Source organism: Cnephaeus nilssonii (assembly GCF_951640355.1).
Source record: "Cnephaeus nilssonii genome assembly, chromosome: 19".
In the NCBI taxonomy this organism is placed as follows: domain Eukaryota; kingdom Metazoa; phylum Chordata; class Mammalia; order Chiroptera; family Vespertilionidae; genus Cnephaeus; species Cnephaeus nilssonii.
The window spans coordinates 1,168,475-1,188,419 of record NC_137090.1 but is presented as its reverse complement, the minus strand read 5'-3'; the positions used below and the strand labels follow the sequence as shown (position 1 = coordinate 1,188,419).

At 62.4% G+C, this 19,945-nt stretch overlaps 1 protein-coding gene across 1 annotated transcript in view; it reads left to right on the top strand.

The window, feature by feature from the left end:
* The window catches only part of RPTOR (regulatory associated protein of MTOR complex 1), an 82,157-nt gene that overhangs the window by 18,953 nt on the left and 43,259 nt on the right, over positions 1 to 19,945 (top strand). The window contains 3 exon segments of the mRNA XM_079797872.1: positions 6,415 to 6,517; positions 9,520 to 9,602; positions 19,185 to 19,343. Of these exon segments, the coding sequence (XP_079653998.1) occupies positions 6,415 to 6,517; positions 9,520 to 9,602; positions 19,185 to 19,343 (345 nt within the window).

Below are 19,945 nucleotides of genomic sequence, written 5' to 3'. Positions count from 1 at the left end.
GCCGGGAGGCCACCCCAGAGCAGGTTCTCGCCGGCCGGCCTGGTGCTGTCTGGAGGCCGGGCCTCCGTGGCCGCAGGGCAGAGCAGAGGCCTGAGGAGGGACCTGCTTCCCGGCAGCTCCTGCCTTGAGTCGTGATTGAAATGCTTCCTGAAGGATGTCAGTTTTGAAATTGGTTTTGTTTTTAAAGAGAAGAAAAAACCAATCTAAACGTGTTTATGAGGCCCAGATTGGATTTTTCTTTAAAAATCACTGTATCAAGAAGGGATTTTTTTTTATTTATTTTTTTGCCACAGCACTAACTCTAGTTTGCTTCCCTCCCTTTTCTTTTAAATAGTAAGTTTTTCTGGGCTTATTAGTGATTTCCGTGGCCCCTCAGGGATGTGGGATTCTGTGCTTGGCTGCCTTGGCAGAAAAACCCATCACGCGTGCAGACCTGCGTTTTCAGATGAGGCCTCGCTCCGTCCCATCGCAGCGCCACTGGGGTGTTGGTGAAATGTGGGGCGGTCGGAGCAGATGGGGCGCTCAAGGGAAAACAGTGTCAGCACCAGTTGCCAGACTGTCGGGAGGAGAGGTGCGCGGGGCAGGCAGGCTGCGGACACCACTTGCGGGTCTGAATGGCCCCACCCAGGAGGCTGGGGCTGCTGGTGGGCTGTGTGGGAGGCTGGGGGCGGATGGTGGGCTGTGTGGGAGGCTGGGGGCTGCTGGTGGGCTGTGTGGGAGGCTGGGGGCGGATAGTGGGCTGTGTGGGAGGCTGGGGCTGCTGGTGGGCTGTGTGGGAGGCTGGGGGCGGATGGTGGGCTGTGGGAGGCTGGGAGCGGATGGTGGGCTGTGTGGGAGGCTGGGGGCGGATGGTGGGCTGGTGGGAGGCTGGGGGCGGATGGTGGGCTGTGTGGGAGGCTGGGGGCGGATGGTGGGCTGTGGGAGGCTGGGGGCGGATGGTGGGCTGTGTGGGAGGTTGGGGGCGGATGGTGGGCTGTGTGGGAGGCTGGGGGCGGATGGTGGGCTGTGGGAGGCTGGGGGCGGATGGTGGGCTGTGTGGGAGGCTGGGGGCGGATGGTGGGCTGTGTGGGAGGCTGGGGGCGGATGGTGGGCTGGTGGGAGGCTGGGGGCGGATGGTGGGCTGTGGGAGGCTGGGGGCGGATGGTGGGCTGTGGGAGGCTGGGGGCGGATGGTGGGCTGTGTGCTGTCCGCGTCCTGTGAGATGCTGGGCCGTGGGTGGTTCAGGCGGCGATAACGCTCAGAGGAGACTGGTGCCTGCAGACACCTTTGCTGCAGGACTTTGAAATGAATGGGAATGTTGCTCTTTGTTATTTCATGTTTGTAAGCTTACCACCTTTGGCCCCGGCCGTCCTCGGGAGTCTCTCATTAGAATTGCTCTGAATGATTGGGCCGTGGGGAGGCCACTGGGCCTGCATTCTCCGTGGGTGGCTGAGAGGCCTGCTGGTCCCCAGCTGCTGCGTGTATCTGGGCCTGCTGCGTGCATCTGGGCCTGCTGCGGGCTCTCGAGGCCACACCTGGCCCTCCTGGGGGGACCCTGAGCCGCCTCCGCTCCAGACCTGCCGCCCAGGAGGAAAGGCAGCGCCAGCACCAGTTGTAAACCCACAGACCGCGGCCAAGACGCTGCTTTGGGTGCTTCGGACGGAGTGTGCTCGGGGCCAGTGCTTCTTGAACGTGACAGTCAGCGCTGTGAGCTCTCGGCCCCTCCTCCCTCCCTTTGTGGGCCTGGAGGTAAAAGCCACGGTGGGCTCCCAGCGCCTTGAGGCCGGGGTGTCCTGAGTCCCTGGGGGGAGGGCTGGGGTCGAGTGTGGCCGTGCCCATACAGTCACGGGGGGGGGGGGGGGGGGGGCTTCTGGAGTTGCTGAGCAGCAGGGCCTGGCGGGGAGCCGGAAGCCCTGCGCCGTCCAGGCCTCTGCCCCTCGGCCTGTGGAGCGGGGCCCGCGGGGCTCAGAACCGGGCTCCCGGGGGCACCCGCCGGGAGGAGCACAGGCCTGTGTGGCCCCGCCGCTGGAGGAGAGCCACGACACATGGCCTCCGTCTCCCACGGGGAGGGCCGCGTGTAGGAAGTCACCGAGTGTGCGGGTCAGTGCTGTGGACCACAGACAGCGGGGTGACTGCGGTCCCGTGGGCGCGTGGCAGGACCCGGGATGGGCTGTGCCTTTCCCGCTGCCCGCTGAGCACCGCTGTCACCGTGGCGTGGAGCAGCGGGTTCTTCCTTTCTCTGCCGCTCCTGTCCCTTCCCCGTGGCCATGCCCCGCGCAGGCCACGGTTTCACTCTCAGCTTCCTGGCTCATTGCCCTCCCTCCATGTCCTCCGTCCCAGGAGGCTCCGCTGTAGACGCCACCTCACCGTCCACCTGGCATGGCCTCGGCCCCACCCAGAGGCCGGAGGGAGAGGAGGAAAACCCGCCCTCGGCGACCTCAGACCGCCACCTCGGACCGCCACGCTGTGCATGCCCGTCCCCACACGGCCCAGCCAGCACGGGCGCTTCCCCGCCGGCGCTCTGCGTGCCGTCTGCCTGGGGACGGTGCTGGTGCAGCCGGCACGGCTGACATTACTGCTCGTGAGGACGGAGGTCTTCCTGAGCGCGCTCAGCCCGTGGTGATGCTGGCACTCTGATTTGCACGGGGAGCCGGGACGCATCCGCCCGTGGCCGAGCAAATGGAAGAACTCTGAGCGGCCTTGAGCCCTCCTGTTGGACGGCCTCGCGCAGGGCGGGTCCGGTGTCCTCCGGGCAGGAGCCGGGAGGGGTCCAGGCGGCTTCGCTTGCTGTGCCAGGACACGTGCTCGCGGGACCGAGGGGCCTGGGTTGGGGGCAGCGCTGTCCGCAGGGACGCCATCTGCCTCCACGCCTGCGTGCGCTCACCTGCACCCCTCTCCTCGCCATCCGCTCGCTGTTGCCTTGGATACTGGCCTGAGCTTCAGCGAACCGAGCAGGCCTCTCTCTCTTCAGAAGGTAATAAAATTACGTATACGTACACGCACACACATAAAGCCTCCCTGACGGTGTGATAACACTTTTATCACTTTCCCCGTGCTCGTAGAAATCACACGTTTATTATAGAAATTTGAAAACACACAGGAGGCCAGTGCGGGGAGGAGGAGGCAGCCGCGTTCCCTCCTCGGGGGGCCTTCGCCTGTGCTCCACACCTGGAGCAATAGCCGCATAGCCTCGCGCCCTCCTCTTCGCCCAGGCTCCGCGGGCGGTGTCCAGGCCCGGCACCCCGAGAAGGTGCCTCGTCTCAGGGCTGCTTGGAGGCCCAGTTCCCTGCCACTCGGCTCACCTTCTACCAGCAGAGTCCCCCAGGCCGTGCGCCTGCAGACGCGTGCTCCACCCAGCTCCGCCCCGGGCTCCAAGGAATAACGTTCGCCACGTTTAGGCTTTGTCTTGCCCAGTTACCTAGGGTTGACCGTCCGTGTGTACTTGTCTGAGGCAGATACGTATTCTTCTGTTTTCTCTACCCCTTTGCGACAGTATGGGTTCTTTTTTTAAAAAAATATATTTTATTGATTTTTTACAGAGAGGAAGGGAGAGAGATAGAGAGCCAGAAACATCGATGAGAGAGAAACATCGATCAGCTGCCTCCTGCACACCCCCTACTGGGGATGTGCCCACAACCAAGGTACATGCCCTTGACCGGAATCGAACCCGGGACCCTTCAGTCCACAGGTCGACGCTCTATCCACTGAGCCACACCGGTCAGGGCGCGACAGTATGGGTTCTTTTCCCTTTCTAGGGAAGGGGCTGAGTGGTCAGTCGGGTGACTGTGTGTGTGTGTGTGTGAGTGTGTGTGTGAGTGTGAGTGAGTGTGTGTGAGTGTGTGTGTGTGTGTGTAAGTGAGAGTGTGTGTGAGTGTGTGTGTGTGTGTGTGAGTGTATGTGTGTGAGTGTGTGTGAGTGTGTGTGTGAGTGTGAGTGAGTGTGTGTGTGAGTGAGTGTGTGTGTGAGTGTGTGTGTGAGAGTGTGTGTGTGTGTGAGTGTGTGTGTGTGTGAGTGTGTGTGAGTGTGAGTGTGTGCGTGTGTGAGTGTGTGTGAGTGTGTGAGTGTGTGTGAGTGTGTCTGTGTGTGAGAGTGTGTGTGAGTGTGTGTGTGTGAGTGTGAGTGAGTGTGTGTGTGTGTGCGTGTGTGTGTGAGTGTGTGTGAGTGTGTGAGTGTGTGTGTGAGTGTGTGTGTGTGAGTGTGTGAGTGTGAGTGAGTGTGTGTGTGTGAGTGTGTGTGTGAGAGTGTGTGTGTGTGTGAGTGTGTGAGTGTGTGCGAGTGTGAGTGTGTGCGTGTGAGTGTGTGTGAGTGTGTGTGAGTGTGTGTGTGAGTGTGTGTGAGTGTGTGTGAGTGTGTGTGTGTGAGTGAGTGTGTGTGTGTGTGAGTGTGAGTGAGTGTGTGTGTGTGCGTGTGTGTGTGAGTGAGAGTGTGTGTGTGTGTGTGTGTGTGAGTGTGTGTGTGAGAGTGTGTGTGTGTGTGTGTGTGTGAATTGCACCCGGAGGCCTTACAGGAAAAGGCAGAGACGCCATCGTGCTCCTCACCCAGCTTCCGGGTCACAGCTGGGCCTGTGGGCGGCATCGGGGACACCTTTAGTTTCCCGCGGGGTCTCGGTCCCTGGGAACCCTCTGAGAGGTTCGCCGCTGAGAGCCATCTGGGGAGGGAATTGTCCGGAGAGACGGCGACTAACGGCGTGCCCGAGGCCGCACACGTCAGCCGCCACTTCACGTTCTGCCGTCTAAAACGATGCTCTTGCAGATTTAAAATAAACTTCTGGGAACATAACTGTCATCGCCAATCACACTGCTCTGGAAAGGAAATGTGTTCGAGTCCAAATGGTTATTTTATGTATTATTATGCCATTTTTGGCAATTAAGTGGATAGCCCTTACGTTTTCTTAATGCTTAACTGTATTATTAAAAAACATTAATCTAGAGTTTTTGGAATGAGGTTACCATAGAAATGAACATAAAATACGGAAAAGACACTTCAGGGTACAGCTCAGGATTTAAAGCTCCCCACGCCTGGAAGCCGGCTGACGCCGCCAGCATTCGCAGGGGAGTGGCCGCGGGACACGCGTGGCTGCTCCGGGCTGCTTGCTGGTCATGTCTGTTGCCGATCGTGGCATCACATCGGTAGCTAGGTGTGTGGGACAGAGCGTTTTCCTAGTTCATGTGTCGTTGTATTTCTGACATTGTTTCTTGTTTCCTTAAAGGTGTAGTACAGGGTGTCGGGCGAGGTGTGTGTGTAAGCGCACCCTCTGTGGAGGTGGAGGGACTGTACTTTGTCTGGAGAGAGGGCCGTGTGGGGGCCCTGAGCAGTGGCTGCGCGCAGGCTCAGGAGGGGGGAGCGGGCAGGCCCAGGAGGGGGAGCGGCTCATGCGGGCCGGGCAGGAGTCGGGGCTCACGGGCTGCAGGGCCCCCTGCTTGAGATGCTGTCTCCCTCCCACGGGTGTTTTCCTCTTCGAGTGACGGATGTACCTAACGGTGCGCCTGGTCTTCGCTCAGTAGACGTTCGCCGAGGGAGGGATGAGGGAGGAGGACCAGGTCGCTGGCTGCGCTCCAGGCAGGCGGCCTGGCCCCTGGTCCCCGCAGGCTGGGGAGGGCGCAGGTGCGGGCGGTGTCGGCCGCCGCCTCAGTGACGGGCGCAGGCTGTGGTGTGTCAGAGACATCGGATGGTAAACACCAGACGCGGGAAGGAAGGCCGTCCTCGGGTTACGTCGGACTCGACGTACGTCGTCTCGTGGTTACGTCGCCATCTCCCATTCATTTATTAAAAAAGTTCCGTCATTTCGACGCCTGCACACGTGTGCTTTATGTTTTTATTATTTATTTACCACAAGTGAAGGTCGGGATGTTTCTCTTTCTTTTAAATTCTTTCCTGTGTCACGTCATCACTGTTGTGTCTGTGTCTGTGCTCCGTGTGAGGGATGGAGGTGGGTTCCGACTGACGGCGACAATCGCGTTACGTGGCGCCGTGGGAACGGATAACCCGAGGACCTACTGTGTTTGCAACCAGCCACGCGGGCGAGCCTTTAATACGGAGGGAGGGCGTGAGAACGAGCAGCAGCCCCGGGCGGTGAGCACACGCAGGAACCCGCCGACGGGCGAGAGGGCCCGCGCCCGTGCGCCTTCTCTCTCGCTGCGTGTGAGTCTGTGCAGGGCGGTGCGGGGAAGGTGGCAGGATGTTGGTTACACGTCGATGCTTTTGGTCACGTACTTCTTTCTGGAAACGTGTCCCGGGGAAGCCTCGCCTGCCATCTGCCCGCTTTCCTGCGAACCTAACCCTCCCAGAGCTGCTCCAGAGAGCGCCTGGCGTGCAGGCGAGGGGCGAGGGGCGAGGGCGAGGGCGAGGCTGAGGCGGGGGGCGGAGCTGGACGCCACGGCTTCCGGGAACAGTGAGAACGGCCTCAGACTGAAACGTCGGTTCTTCCTGTTGCAGATGAAGACCGTCAGCGTCGCCTTGGTGTTGTGCCTGAACGTTGGGGTGGACCCTCCGGATGTGGTGAAGACCACGCCCTGTGCGCGCCTGGAGTGCTGGATCGGTGAGTCCTGGAGGTCACTGGGTGGGCTCCGGGCCGGCGGGCGTCCCTCCTGCCCTGGTCCCGAGGGGCTGGCGCCCGTTCCTGTAAAGCCGAGGACCGGGCTCTTCAGGAACCTGGACCTGCATGTTGGCCGCACGTACCCGTGGCCCGTGGTGGAGAGTGTGTCGGGGAAAGTCAGTAAATCACGGCTGCTGGATCGTCCCTTCTCCTTTAAGCGGCCCTGCGTCTGGCCCGGAGCAGGAACTGGTCACCGTTCAGCAATGACTGACTGACCCTGCATGCAGTGCCTCCCTCCCCAGGGAGTGGGGGGCCTCGGCCCGCCGTCAGGGGATGTTAGCCGAGGTTTCGAGGGCAGGAGTGCCGTCCTCCGCGTCCTGTCGGGTGCAGCTGACTGATCGCGTTGCTGCTGACAGCTGCCCCGTCACCGGCCGGGCAGGTGCCCGCGGGCTTCGCGGCGGGGTCCCGCTCCCTCTGTCATCGATGAGCGGTTTGGGCGCGGTGCTCTGAGACCGCGCCAGCCCTGCCTCTTCCTCACGCCTCAGCTCCCTCCCCGCGAGCTCACCGTGTCCTCTCACCCAGTGGCTGACGATCGGTTGTTTGTCATCCCCGCGGCCGCTGAGGCCTCGGCCTCGCTCTGTCGTCCTTGGAGGACGCCCTTACCTGCCGGCCCCTCTCGCTCTTCTCCTGCGCGTTGCAGGCACCAGCCGTTTCCCCGGCATTCGGGTCGTGGGAAAGGCAGGGACAAGGAAGCACCGAAGAGAGAGAAACATCAGAGACCGCGGCCTCCTGCCCGCCCTCCACCGCACGGTCCTGCCCCGGCCGCAGACACACCTCCCCAGACACGCGTGCTCGCTCAGGGCAGGGCAGGCAGCGGGCGAGGAGCCGGTTCTTCCTTGTGTTCGTGTCTGTGGACCGCTGCCCTGCCCAGGGAGGCGCGGGCCGTGAATCCCAGCCACGGGCCCTGAGCAGCGGCTGGGCACTGAGCAGGAGGTGGCGGGCGAGGGCTGCACGGAAGTGGTGGTGGCCGGGGCGCGCTGGGCCTTACGGGGCACCGGCAAAGGCTTCCCATGGCGGACATGGGGCTGGCAGCCCCCAGCGGGGACACGTCATGTTTACGTGGAAACCCAGGGGGTGAGCTCAGCGGTGCCCAGGGACCCGGGAGCCGTTCTGCGCAGGCGCTCGGGCGTGGCCAGGAGGTGAGACTCGCACCAGGAACAGGCCCTCAAGTGGCGAGGAGCTCAGAGTGCAGGAGGCAGCGCCAGCACCGTGGCAGCCGGGGCGGGCTGGTGCCGGCCTCTGCGCCGATCTGTGTGGCCCCTGGTGACCCCGAGCCAAGAGGAAGGTGCTGCCGGGCCCTGGCACACCCTCCGTGCCTGCAGCTGGAACCTTTGTTCTCGGGGCCTCGCCTGGTGTGTCCCCGTCTCCCTGGCGAGGACGGTGCCGCTGCTGGGCGCCTCCCCACCTCCCTGCAGTGACGTTTGTGGACAGGACGAGGCTGTACTTTAACAGGGCGTCCCAGCCAGGCCCTCCGCCCTGCCCAGCAGTCACCTGCTCCTGGTGCCTGCACTGTCCTGCAGGTGGGTTGCTCAGTGGTTAGTGCTGCTGGAGCGTGGAGAAAGCTCTGAGCCAGAGCTGCTGGCCCGGGCAGTGCAGCCGGAGCTCCCGGCTCTTCCTCGGGCCCAGGAAGGCGCAGGGCCTCCCACTGCACCCGCTGCTAATGACCAGTGCGTGCAGGTGACGTGGTGATGAGACGGGGCCGTTAAAAGCCATTGCTGGTTTCAGAGTGGCCCTTTGCCATTGCGTGTTTCCTCAATTAAAGTCCTCCTCAAGGTGACTCCGCTAATTAGTGGAGAGCCCTTCAAAGTCCTGCGGAGAAGCACGGCCCCTCGGTGTCACTAAGGCAATTAGCACATGCTTGTGGGAGGGCCGCTGCGCGCAGAGCAGTGGCCGCGTGTGGCCTTTAGACTGCGGGGAAGACGGAGGTCAGGCCCAGGTCAAGAAGCGCGGCCCGCGGCCAGGGGCCCAGTCGTGTCTCTCACCACCTTCCATCCCCCCGCCCTCCCCTCGGCAGCTCCTGTTTGATTATGTTTTGCTGATTTTCAGAAGGCCCCAGAGGCTTTGTTGTTGTTGTTAATCTTCACACGAGGATATTTTCCATTGATCTTCTTAGAGAGTGGAGGGAGGGAGGAGGGGAGGAGGGGAGAGGAAAACACACGGGCTGGCTGCCTCCCGACGCGGACGGCGGGGAGCACAGCGGGAGCGCACAGGCTGCGGGCCAGCGGCACCTGTCGAAGCAGGTGTGGCAGAACGTAAAGCGGTGCTGGTCTCAGTTTTTAGTCATTTTTCATAATAAATGTTTATGTTCAAATGTAATGGGTTCTTATTTTAAATGCATGAATAAATAAACTTTTAAAAAATTTCTCACCCGAATTTTGAACACATACGGCTCATAGACACAACAGGCTTTAAGTGTGCGGAGAGCTCCCGGGCCCAGGCAGGGCGGGATTGCTGGCTCGCAGCGTCTTGCTCTAGAACCGCCCCTGAGAGACGTGGCAAACCCCGAGCCTCGCTGTGTGGGCGGTGTTCCCAGGAGGGTGCCCTTGCCCCCGGGTGCCCCCAGCCCTGTTCCTGTGTGGGCGGGGGGGAGGGGGGCTGTGGGCGGCTGCGGGCCCTCCCCGCACGGTGTCGGTGGACAGGCGCACACTGAGCCTTCGCACCGGGGCCGGACTGAGCACCAGAGGGGGCTGGGCAGGGGGCAGGCCACCGGCACCGAGAGGCTGGGAGGGTGAAACAGGCCCGGTGCCGCTGATGAGCCAGTTTCCTCTGCAGGCGGGAGCCCACGTGGGCGCCCCGCCGCTCCGCCACCTGCTCAGCACAGATGCACCCTGGGCCCTGCGTGTGGTCTCTGGCCGGGTGACTTGGAAGTGAGCTGTGTGCGGGGGCTCTGAGGAGGCTTGCCGGAGGACATGCACCTGTAAAGACCTCTCTCCTTGCTTCCTCAGATCCTCTGTCGATGGGCCCCCAGAAAGCCCTGGAAACCATTGGTGCCAACCTGCAGAAGCAGTACGAGAACTGGCAGCCCCGGGTAAGGCTCTGCTCTTTCCTCGCGGGGAGGGGCGGCTCCTGATGTCCGTGTGAACCCAGGCGAGAGCTGTTGGCGTCTCACCGCGCAGCTCCAGCAGCATTGCCCTCCTGTGCGTCCCGAACTGGCCCGTCTGCTGTTTATTTCGCCAAAGTACGTCCCGTGTTGCATGAATGCATGGCGTGCCTTTCGCACAGGAAATGCGATCTCAGTCACTGCAGCTCCACTAGTGAGCGCCAGGCCTCTGAGACCCAGGCCCGGCCTCGAAGGTGACACCTCGGGCCTCCTCTTGGATGGCTGCCTTCGGTTGCCTCCTTACGCGCCTGCGTAAGAGAAGAGGGGCATGGAGTGTGGGAACTGTGTCAAGTTGCCTCTAAGATCTTAAGTTATTTGTAACCTCCCCCCCCCCCCCCCCCCGCCGACCTATTTCCCTTCGCCTTTCTCTCAGCTGGTTTGAGGATTTTAACAGGCAGTGAGAAATGGTGGGTGTCTCTAGAGGTGCCTTCCCTCCGTCCTGGGGACGGGCTGGCTCTGGCGCCACCTAGGGGTGCGATGAGGAGGGCAGTGGCCCTGCCCGCGCCTCCCGAGGCTCCGCTCCCCGAGGTCAGCCTCCTAGCACCGGGGAGGGCTCCCTTTGTGAACATTTACCCCTGGCACCAGGATTCGTTGTCCATCCCTTACCTGGGAGGGAGGCGAGGACCGGAAGCGAGCTGGTTCCTGCCCGAGAGGCCCGCGGTCCCTGCTGCTCACAGCGCTGGTGACCTGTGGCGACGCATCCGCGTCCTCGAGGGCCACTGGTGCCTCACGTTTCTCACTCACTCAGCCATCGGGGCTCTCGCTCCCTGGAAGGCCGCTCGCTGCACGGAGACCCGCAGGCCGGGCCTGGACAGAAGGAGCTGCTGACCCTCGGAAGCCCTCGCAGGCCCCGCGGCGCCCTGGGTGGGACAGGCGGGCGTCTGCCATCTCAGTCCCCTCCCAGAGGGAAGTCCGCCCTGGGACACGCCACATCGCCACAGCCCGCCCTTCCCTCCCCTCTTCTCCTTCCCTTCAGCTCTTCCTCCCCCCTCTTCTCCTTCCTTTCAGCACTTCCTCCTCCCTCTTCTCCTTCCCTTCAGCTCTTCCTCCCCCCTCTTCTCCTTCCTTTCAGCCCTTCCCTCCTCCCTCTTCTCCTTCCTTTCAGCCCTTCCTCCTCCTCTTCTCCTTCCTTTCAGCCCTTCCTCCTCCCTCTTCTCCTTCCTTTCAGCCCTTCCTCCCCCTCTTCTCCTTCCTTTCAGCCCTTCCTCCTCCTCTTCTCCTTCCTTTCAGCCCTTCCTCCTCCCTCTTCTCCTTCCTTTCAGCCCTTCCTCCCCCTCTTCTCCTTCCTTTCAGCCCTTCCTCCTCCTCTTCTCCTTCCTTTCAGCCCTTCCTCCTCCCTCTTCTCCTTCCTTTCAGCCCTTCCTCCCCCCTCTTCTCCTTCCTTTCAGCCCTTCCTCCTCCCTCTTCTCCTTCCTTTCAGCTCTTCCTCCTCCCTCTTCTCCTTCCTTTCAGCCCTTCCTCCCCCTCTTCTCCTTCCTTTCAGCCCTTCCTCCTCCTCTTCTCCTTCCTTTCAGCCCTTCCTCCTCCTCTTCTCCTTCCTTTCAGCCCTTCCTCCTCCTCTTCTCCTTCCTTTCAGCCCTTCCTCCCTCTTCTCCTTCCTTTCAGCCCTTCCTCCTCCCTCTTCTCCTTCCTTTCAGCCCTTCCTCCTCCCTCTTCTCCTTCCTTTCAGCCCTTCCTCCCCCTCTTCTCCTTCCTTTCAGCCCTTCCTCCTCCCTCTTCTCCTTCCTTTCAGCCCTTCCTCCCCCCTCTTCTCCTTCCTTTCAGCTCTTCCTCCCCCTCTTCTCCTTCCTTTCAGCCCTTCCTCTTCCCTCTTCTCCTTCCTTTCAGCCCTTCCTCTTCCCTCTTCTCCTTCCTTTCAGCCCTTCCTCCTCCCTCTTCTCCTTCCTTTCAACCCTTCCTCCTCCCTCTTCTCCTTCCTTTCAGCCCTTCCTCCTCCCTCTTCTCCTTCCTTTCAGCTCTTCCTCCCCCCTCTTCTCCTTCCTTTCAGCTCTTCCTCCCCCTCTTCTCCTTCCTTTCAGCCCTTCCTCCTCCCTCTTCTCCTTCCTTTCAGCCCTTCCCTCCTCCCTCTTCTCCTTCCTTTCAGCCCTTCCTCCTCCCTCTTCTCCTTCCTTTCAACCCTTCCTCCTCCCTCTTCTCCTTCCTTTCAGCCCTTCTTCCTCCCTCTTCTCCTTCCTTTCAGCTCTTCCTCCTCCCTCTTCTCCTTCCTTTCAGCCCTCCCTCCCCCCTCTTCTCCTTCCTTTCAGCCCTTCTTCCTCCCTCTTCTCCTTCCTTTCAGCCCTTCCTCCTCCCTCTTCTCCTTCCTTTCAGCCCTTCCTCCTCCCTCTTCTCCTTCCTTTCAGCCCTTCCTCCTCCCTCTTCTCCTTCCTTTCAGCCCTTCTTCCTCCCTCTTCTCCTTCCCTTCAGCTCTTCCTCCTCCCTCTTCTCCTTCCTTTCAGCCCTTCCTCCTCCCTCTTCTCCTTCCTTTCAGCCCTTCCTCCTCCCTCTTCTCCTTCCTTTCAGCCCTTCTTCCTCCCTCTTCTCCTTCCTTTCAGCTCTTCCTCCTCCCTCTTCTCCTTCCTTTCAGCCCTTCCTCCTCCCTCTTCTCCTTCCTTTCAGCCCTTCCTCCTCCCTCTTCTCCTTCCTTTCAGCTAGGCGACACAAAACCTCTGGTGAAGGTGACTTGGGTCGGGAAGGAGTTGGAGAAACCACGAGGCACCAGGCTGTCAGGCCCAGGTTTCCCTGCCAGGCGGCCGGGGCCCTTTCTACACAATGGACCCGCGTGCCGCTGGGGAAATAGTTCCTCTGGCTGACTGTCAGGCTTTGCGCACATCAGTCTCCGTGGGAGATGGAGAGGGGGTGCCAGCCGCGTTTCCGCTGAGACTCGCAGGGAGGAGGCTGCCCTCAGCTCACGTGTCTTCCCTGTGGGAACAGAGATCATGAAGCCGAGCATGTGGGGGAATCTCGTTGGGACGTTTCCGACAAACTGGGGCTCGGGCAGGGCCGGGCAGGGCTGGGCAGGGCCGGAGCCCCTGGGAGACGCAGCCTGCGGCTCCTCTGCTCTCCCCAGAGGGTGCTCCCACCAGAGGCGGGGCCGCAGGCCCCCGGGTGTTTGAAACTTGCTGGGAGGTGAGGGAACGTGGTGACCCCTTCCCCGCGGCAGGTGTCTGCAGTGGCCGCAGTGGCCTGCCCGAGCCCAAGCCCGTTGCGTCGCCTGCAGCTGCACGGGGACAGAAAGGTGCCCACACGCGGGTCCCGCTCCTGTCTGCGCCTCCCACTGGCCTTTCCTGGGCTGCCGGCTCCACCCTCCTCGTTGTGTGTCTGTGACAAACTGCAAACGAGCTCACAGCACAGCTGCTGTGGTGTGGTGACTCGCGTGGCGGTGCTGCGTGGAGGTGCTGCGTGGCGCTCGCCTGCTTTCTGCGGAGCGCTGACGTCCCGCGGCAGCGTTTTATTTACCTTCCTGCTCCGGCCTCAATCATGTTCCCACTTCATCTTCCCGCCTCGTCACCGCTCCCCTGACAGCCTCCGTGCAGACTCGGACGTGCCTGGCAGCCCGGCTCCTGCTCAGCCGCCCCCGCCTCCCGCCGCCCCGTCTCCAGAGGCGCTGGGCCCGCCCGCCCCTGGTTGTGGAGTGCGGATTCTGCACCAGCTCCTGCCCGACTCCATGTGGGGGGGGGGTCCTGCCCCCCACTGTGCTCAGTCCTTCGCAAGAACAGCACTGTGGTCCCTCTGCCTCCCTCGGCGGAGACCTGATGTAGGTGACAGGCAGGGGGTGTCAGCCCAGCGCCGAGTGGGGCTTGGCCGGGTCTGGTCTCAGACTGCCCACACCGATGTGCTCCAGGGGCTGGTCGCGTCTGCTCTCCAACGCCGCTCCCTCCCCTTGTGCCCCAGGGTCCTGGGCAGGCAGCCCCTGGCATCTGTGCAGATGCCCCCGCCCCCTGCAGGGAGCGCACCAGGGGGCCTGGTACGGGGAGGGCGAGGCCAGGGCCTGGCGGCCACAGAGGGGCTGGGCTTGTTGAGGTCTGGCTTTGCTCCCTAGAGAAGTAGCGGAGGTGACTGCTAACCCTGGACGTGGGGCTTGAGCAGAGAAGAACGCGAGCAAGTGTTCGCAGCAGCCGGGCAGCCCCTCCCTCCGCCTCCCCGGGGCGCTGGCGAAGGCCGTTGCCAGCACAGGCCCTGGGTCCTGCCCGTTCTCCGCTCCCGGCTGGCTGCTCCCAGCTCCCCTGCACTGACCTACTTGCAGGGCGTATTTTTAGAGGAACAAGGCCTGGCTCAGTCCCTCACCAGCCTCAAGGATAGCGCCTCTCACACCCTCTCACGGGAGAGTCCGTTCTGTGTGCGACAGACTGCACAGGGGACCAGACGTCCGTGCGAGGCCTGAAGCGGTAGCGCCGCCGCCCGGCGGGCCCAGACTCCTCGTGCGTGCGGGGCGGTTTCCCCGGCTGCCCCGGAGCCGGCGCAGAGCTGTGGGGGGCGTGCGGGTGGCTGTGGTGTCGAGCAAGTGCTGCGCTCTCAGAAGCGGGATCCGGTGCACGGAGAGCGGCCGTGGAAGTGGAGGTGCCGGAGCCTGCCGTCTGCTCGCCATCTGTGACGGGAAGAGGTGTCAGATGACACCCAGCCGAGCGAGAAGGTGCCATCGAGGGGGCAGGTGCCGGGCTGGAGGGACGCGCTTCTGCTTCCCTGCACCTCCTCTTCCAGGACGTCACGCGCCTCCGCGGCCAGCACCCCTCCTGCACGTTAGGGTGACACACGGTGGAGATTTTTAAGAAATGGAGATAAAATTCATGTGACAAAATTATAAATGGAATCTTACAGCACGGGGCCGCATGTGTCTGACTTCCCCACTGAGCACAGGATTTTCCTAGTTCGTCCATGGGCAGGCATGTTGTTACGTGTTTCAGTAACTCAGTCCTTTTTATTTTGGAGCCGAGGAGTATCCCCACGGGCGGTGCGCGCGCACTGCTCGCCCACCTGACCACCTGATGGTGGGCGGCTGCCCCGCCTCCCGGCTGTGCACAGTGTGCGTGGGTTTCTCGTGGACGGTGCCGTCCTCTCGGGTCTGTGCCCGGGAGCGGAATTGCTGGGTCAGACGTAGCTCTGCGCTCCTTCGTGGGGCCTGCACGCTTTCCATTCCTGCGTCTGTCCCCGTGTCTTCCTAGCCTCGCCAACGCTTGTTATTTTCTGAGTTTTAAACGATGGTTATTATCACAGCCGTCCTGTGGGTGTTTCTATGGTTTTAAGTTGCATTTCCTCAATGACGAAATATGTAGGACAGCTTTCAGCGCTCACTGGCCATTTGTCCGCCTTCTTTGGAAAAACAGTCTGTTCCTGCTTGTCAGGTCGTACGCAGGTGTGCACGACCTGTACGTGGAAGGGCGGGCGTAGAGGGTAGGCCGGTAGGTAGGTGGACAGACGACAGCTCTGCCATCTCCCCACCCCTTCCGAACCGGGCCGTGAGGCTGTGGCTTCCTCAGTCCTTCTGGGCTCCTGCCCCTCCCCCTCCCTCCCCCGCCCCCTCCGCCCACCTCCCCTGCTCCCGCCCTCCCAGCTGGTCTCTGAAGAAGCACTTAGCTGGGCTGAGCCCTTGACCTTGCGGTTAGGGGAGAGCCGGCTAATGAGACATGCGAGGGGGAGCCGTGTCTCTGCAGGACCCGCCTGTGGGGAGTCTGACTACACGGTGGAGCGTGTATGTCCGTGGGTTGCTCACGTGAAGCGCCCGCGGTCAATTCGTGGCGCCCACCTGCCTCCCTGGACCTGCACCCTGCCCGCAGGGGACGCGCTCTCCGGGCGCTAGACCAGCACGCAGTCGGGTGACGGCACCGCTCCGCGAAGGAGCAGAGCTTTGTTCCTCCTGCGCTTGGGAGGCCGCCCGGCTCTGTCCTTTCCCTCCCCTCCCCGCCCTCCTGCCTCCCTTTCTCTGTCAGTTATCGTATTTGAAAGGAAATTTCTGCTGTTGACGGGAGCGCACACTCTTGGATGGGGCTGCCTTTCGGGGTCCCGGTCACCCGTTAAGTGGTTGGCCGGCTGCTCCCCATCAGGCTCCAGCTCCCAGGGAGAGCCGTGGGCAGGAGCTGCTGACGCTGCTGAGCGCGCCCTGACCCGGCTCCTCTCCCGAGTGAGGAGTCACCGTGAAGGTGACACGAGCGTTCACTGCAGGGACCTTCCCGGTGAGCGCGGAGGCGGCTGGTCGGTGCCCTCAGGCCCCGCGTCTGTCGTCTTAGCGTGGCCACCGCTCGTGGGCCGTGGAGTCCCAGTGGCTCCCTCCAGGAAGAGCTGTATTTGTTGCCTTTCAGTGTGAAATGTTAGAAGCAGAGCCACTTGCTATTACCTAAAAACTACCTTTCCCCAAACTTGTGAAAACAGAGTATTTTTATGGCTCCTTCTCCCTGGTCTAACCTTGAGAAGACCTTGTTCCCTCTCCCTCCATCCAGCCAGCTGGAGACATTAAAGATGGGGATCAGCCCGGCGGGCGTGGCTCCGTGGTTGAGCGACGACCTATGAACCAGGAGGTCACGGTTCAATTCCCAGCCAGGCACGTGCCTGGGTTGTGGGCTCCATCCCAGGCGGGCAGCGTGCAGGAGGCAGCTGATCCATGACTCTCATCACTGACGTGCCTCTCGGAAATCAGTAGGAAACACGTGTATTTTAAAAGTCGGGGAGCAGAACACCCTTGTCCCCTCCGCTGCTGAGCCGCTGAAGGCGGGATTAGGAGAGGGCCTCGGGCAGTCCCTGGTGTCGTCCAGGTCCGACGCAGGGCGTGCCGAGTGTAAGCGAGCGGCCGCTCCAGCCCCACGCTGGCCACGCTGTGTGCCCGAGGCGGGAGCGGGAAGCCACTCTGCGAGGCTCAGTGCAGCAGGCGCGATGGAGGTTTCTGTTCAGGCTGCTGAGGATGAAAGCAGGTGCTTCCTGCCTGCGGAGCCCGGAGCCCTGCGGGGCGGGGTGTGGATGGAGCGTTGGCTCAGGCGCTCCTCGCAGTTTCCCGGACCTGTGCTGAGCCAGACGCCGAGGGAAGCCAAGCAGGTCCTGCCCTTGTGGAGGCAGGGCCCAGACCCGCCTCGGCCAGCACGGCCGGTCCCCGTCCCCGGCGGAGGCTAAGGCTGCCCAGGTCAACTCCAGCCCTCCCAGCTCCCGTTCCCACCACCTGCTCACCTTGGTGAGCTGAGGAGAGTTCCAGCTCCCCTGGGGCTCGAGGGTGGGCTGTGGCCTTCGGGTGGAGGTGGCTGTGGCTCCGCAGGCTCTGTCCCCAGGGACCTGGCGTCCCTGCAGCCGTCACCCCTCATGCTGCTGGAACAGGACTCACAAGGGGGCAGCACCGAGGAGAACCAGGGCACAGCGCCAGCAAAGACGCACCCTCCCTCACCCCTCTGCCGCACGCCGGGCAGCCCTGCCGTGCGCCTGCACTGACGGTGGCGGGGCGGTTGAAGGCCGAAGCTTCCTCGTGCCCGTGAAGGTGAGACGGTGAGGGGCTCCGTGCTCCTCAGACGGTTCTGTTTCTCTCCTGTTCCACCTCGGGCAGCCTCCACCTGGCACCCATTTCCCTGGCCCTTTCTGTCGATGTTCCGTGTGCCGAGCGGCCGCCGGGGGACTGTGGGGAGCAGGTGCTGTGGTCCGAGGACCGCGGCTTCTCTGTATTTCGGCCAGAGCCTCGACGTGCTGAGCAGCTCAGACAGTGTTTGAAGCGTCAGATGTCACTTCCTGCCCCGGTTTGTGAAGGGCGGGCTGGTGTCGATGACGGGAAGAGGTTCTGCAGCCCGGAGTGTGCTGGCGGCTCTACTCAGCGTCTCTGTGTCTCTGCACACCCCACTGGGCGCTGGAGCCAGAGCCACCTCCCAGACTCCCTTGCAGCTAGGCCCCGCTAACCAGCGCTTATGCAGACGGGCGCCTGTAGCAGGTTCCTGCAGAGCGCGACCTGCCCAGGGCTCTGACACCTGGTCCTCCTGGGGCGGGAGGACGCCGGGCAGCAGGGCAGACGTCCTCTGCTCCTTCTCTGCCGCCGCCTCCCCTGAGATCCGGGCACTGATTTCAGGACGTTTGGGCTCTGGACCCCGAGGAGCGATGCCCGGCACAACAGGCAGCATCTTAGCGACTCGCCGTGTCATTTCCGCGCCCGCTCACATGGTCATAAATCCCCAGACAGGTCGCAGCTCCTGCCCACTCCGTCCCTCAGCCCTCGGCTGCGGGGCCATTACCCGGGCCTCCTCACTCCCACGCAGCCTCGGCGGGGTGCTGACATTTAATTTACTGCTGCTCATTTCAGAGCCCTTAAAAATATTAATTAATTCCCACGACGCCCCAGGAGGCACATTCCTGATATCCGCAGTGCCTCTCGCGCCAGCCCGTTACCGCGTCCTTGCGGGGCGGGCGCTCAGTAAGGAAACAAGGCTGTCATCTCAGCAGCCCCACAGCGGAGACCTTAATGGAGCCAAGGTCAGAAACAGCGACCCCCGGCTCTCTGCCGTCTGAGTGATGCGGCCCGTGGCCCGGGGGAGCAGCACTCCTGGTCAGGATGTGCCTCGGGAGGCCATGCCAGGCAGGGGGGCTGGACGTCCCTGCAGGGAGCCTGGCGCGAGCGGGCGCCTGTCATTCTCAGGCCGAGCGCCAGCGGCGTGTGGGCCGGGAAGTGGACTCAGATCCCAGGAGCTGCAGCCGGGGGAGCCAGCCGGCCCTCTGGGTTCTGTTTGGGCCCTTTTCCCTGCCGCCCCTTCTCGGGCTCTGGAAGCTTCTCCCGCAGCCCTCCCTGCTCCTGGTCGAGGCCGCAGGGGAGACTTCTTCGTGGGTGGCTTAGATTCGCGTCTGCACCGTCCGTCCGGCTGTTCTCACACCGGGGGCAGGGCCGTGGTTTGGGGCGGCTCTGCTCAGCGGCAGCAGTGTTTCCGAGGTCACAGCCGCGCTCCTAGCACGGGCCAGGCCTGCCGCCGCCGCCGGCCCTCGGGGGGCGCTCTCGGGGGTTGCTGAGAGCCACCGGGCCCATGGACTGGGCTCCCCTCCAGGGTGATCCCTGTTGCGTTCTTGGTGGTAATGAGAATGCTGGTGGTTCTCTTGTACCCACAGGGAAGTTAATGGGAATTCAGACCCCTTTCTGCCCTGTCAACGTTATTCTGTGACTCAGTCTCCCATCTTCCTGTTCCCTCCAGGAGCCACCGTTTTCTGGCCCTTCACGCGGGGCCAGCCCAGCCAGAGCCGCTCAGCGGGCGCCCTCCCTGGGCCCATGGTGCGGCTGACGGTGCGGCGTGCTCCTCTGCACCTCTGAGTCAGCGCTTTTTAACAAGCGCTCCCGTCCCCACGCACCGTGTTTACTCTCACCCACACGCAGGTCCAAGCGGCTGCCGCGCGGGAGGGCGGCTTGCCGCGTTGTCTGGCCACCACGGAGCCCGATGCTCAGCAACATCTAAATCCTGGGTGGGCGCCGGTCATGCGCAGTGGCTGGGGTTTGGCTGAAATTGACTCGGTCCACCTTCAGTGCAGGCTCGGAATGGGGGAGGCTGGGTGTCCCGCAAACCCGAGTAAGTTTCTAATCTTCTCCTGCGACAGGCGCGGTACAAGCAGAGCCTCGACCCCACCGTCGACGAGGTGAAGAAGCTGTGCACGTCGCTGCGCCGCAACGCCAAGGAGGAGCGGGTCCTCTTCCACTACAATGGCCACGGGGTGCCCCGGCCCACAGTGAACGGGGAGATCTGGGTCTTCAACAAGGTGAGCGCAGCAGGGCGCCAGGCGCCTGGGGAGCCCCGCTGGGGGGACACTCCTGGGAACTGGCGTGTCCCCAACACAAGGCCCAGCCCTGCCCCGGGGCCGGCTCCTGCTGAGCTCCTGTGGGGAGGCTCCTGGCTGGGCACTGATCTCCGTGAGGGCACAGGGCTGCTCAGGCTCCTGTTTCTCTCCGGGTCACTCTGGGAAGTTGAGTTTTAAGGCATTTTCCATCTAATTTGACTTGTTACATTTATTGGCACAAATGGTTGCTGTTTCCTTATCTCTCCGGTGCCTGTAGGGCCGGTGGTGAGCGCTCCTTCCGTTCCTTCGTGTTGACGGATCGTCTTTTTGTTCTCACTCTCTCTAGCTAGAGACTTGTCTGCTTTACCGATCTTTTATTTATTTATTTATTTATTACCAATCTTTTAAAAACACAACCAACTTTAGCGACGTTAACTTTCTCTACCAGCTGTTCTCTCTCACCGCTTCGTCCTGTTTCTTCCCTTCTGTTTACTTTGGGCTTACCCGCTCGCTGTCTGGCTTCTTAAGGCAGGAATTCAGATCTGAGCTTCAGCCTCCTTCCTCCTCAGAAGGGCTCCGCTGGG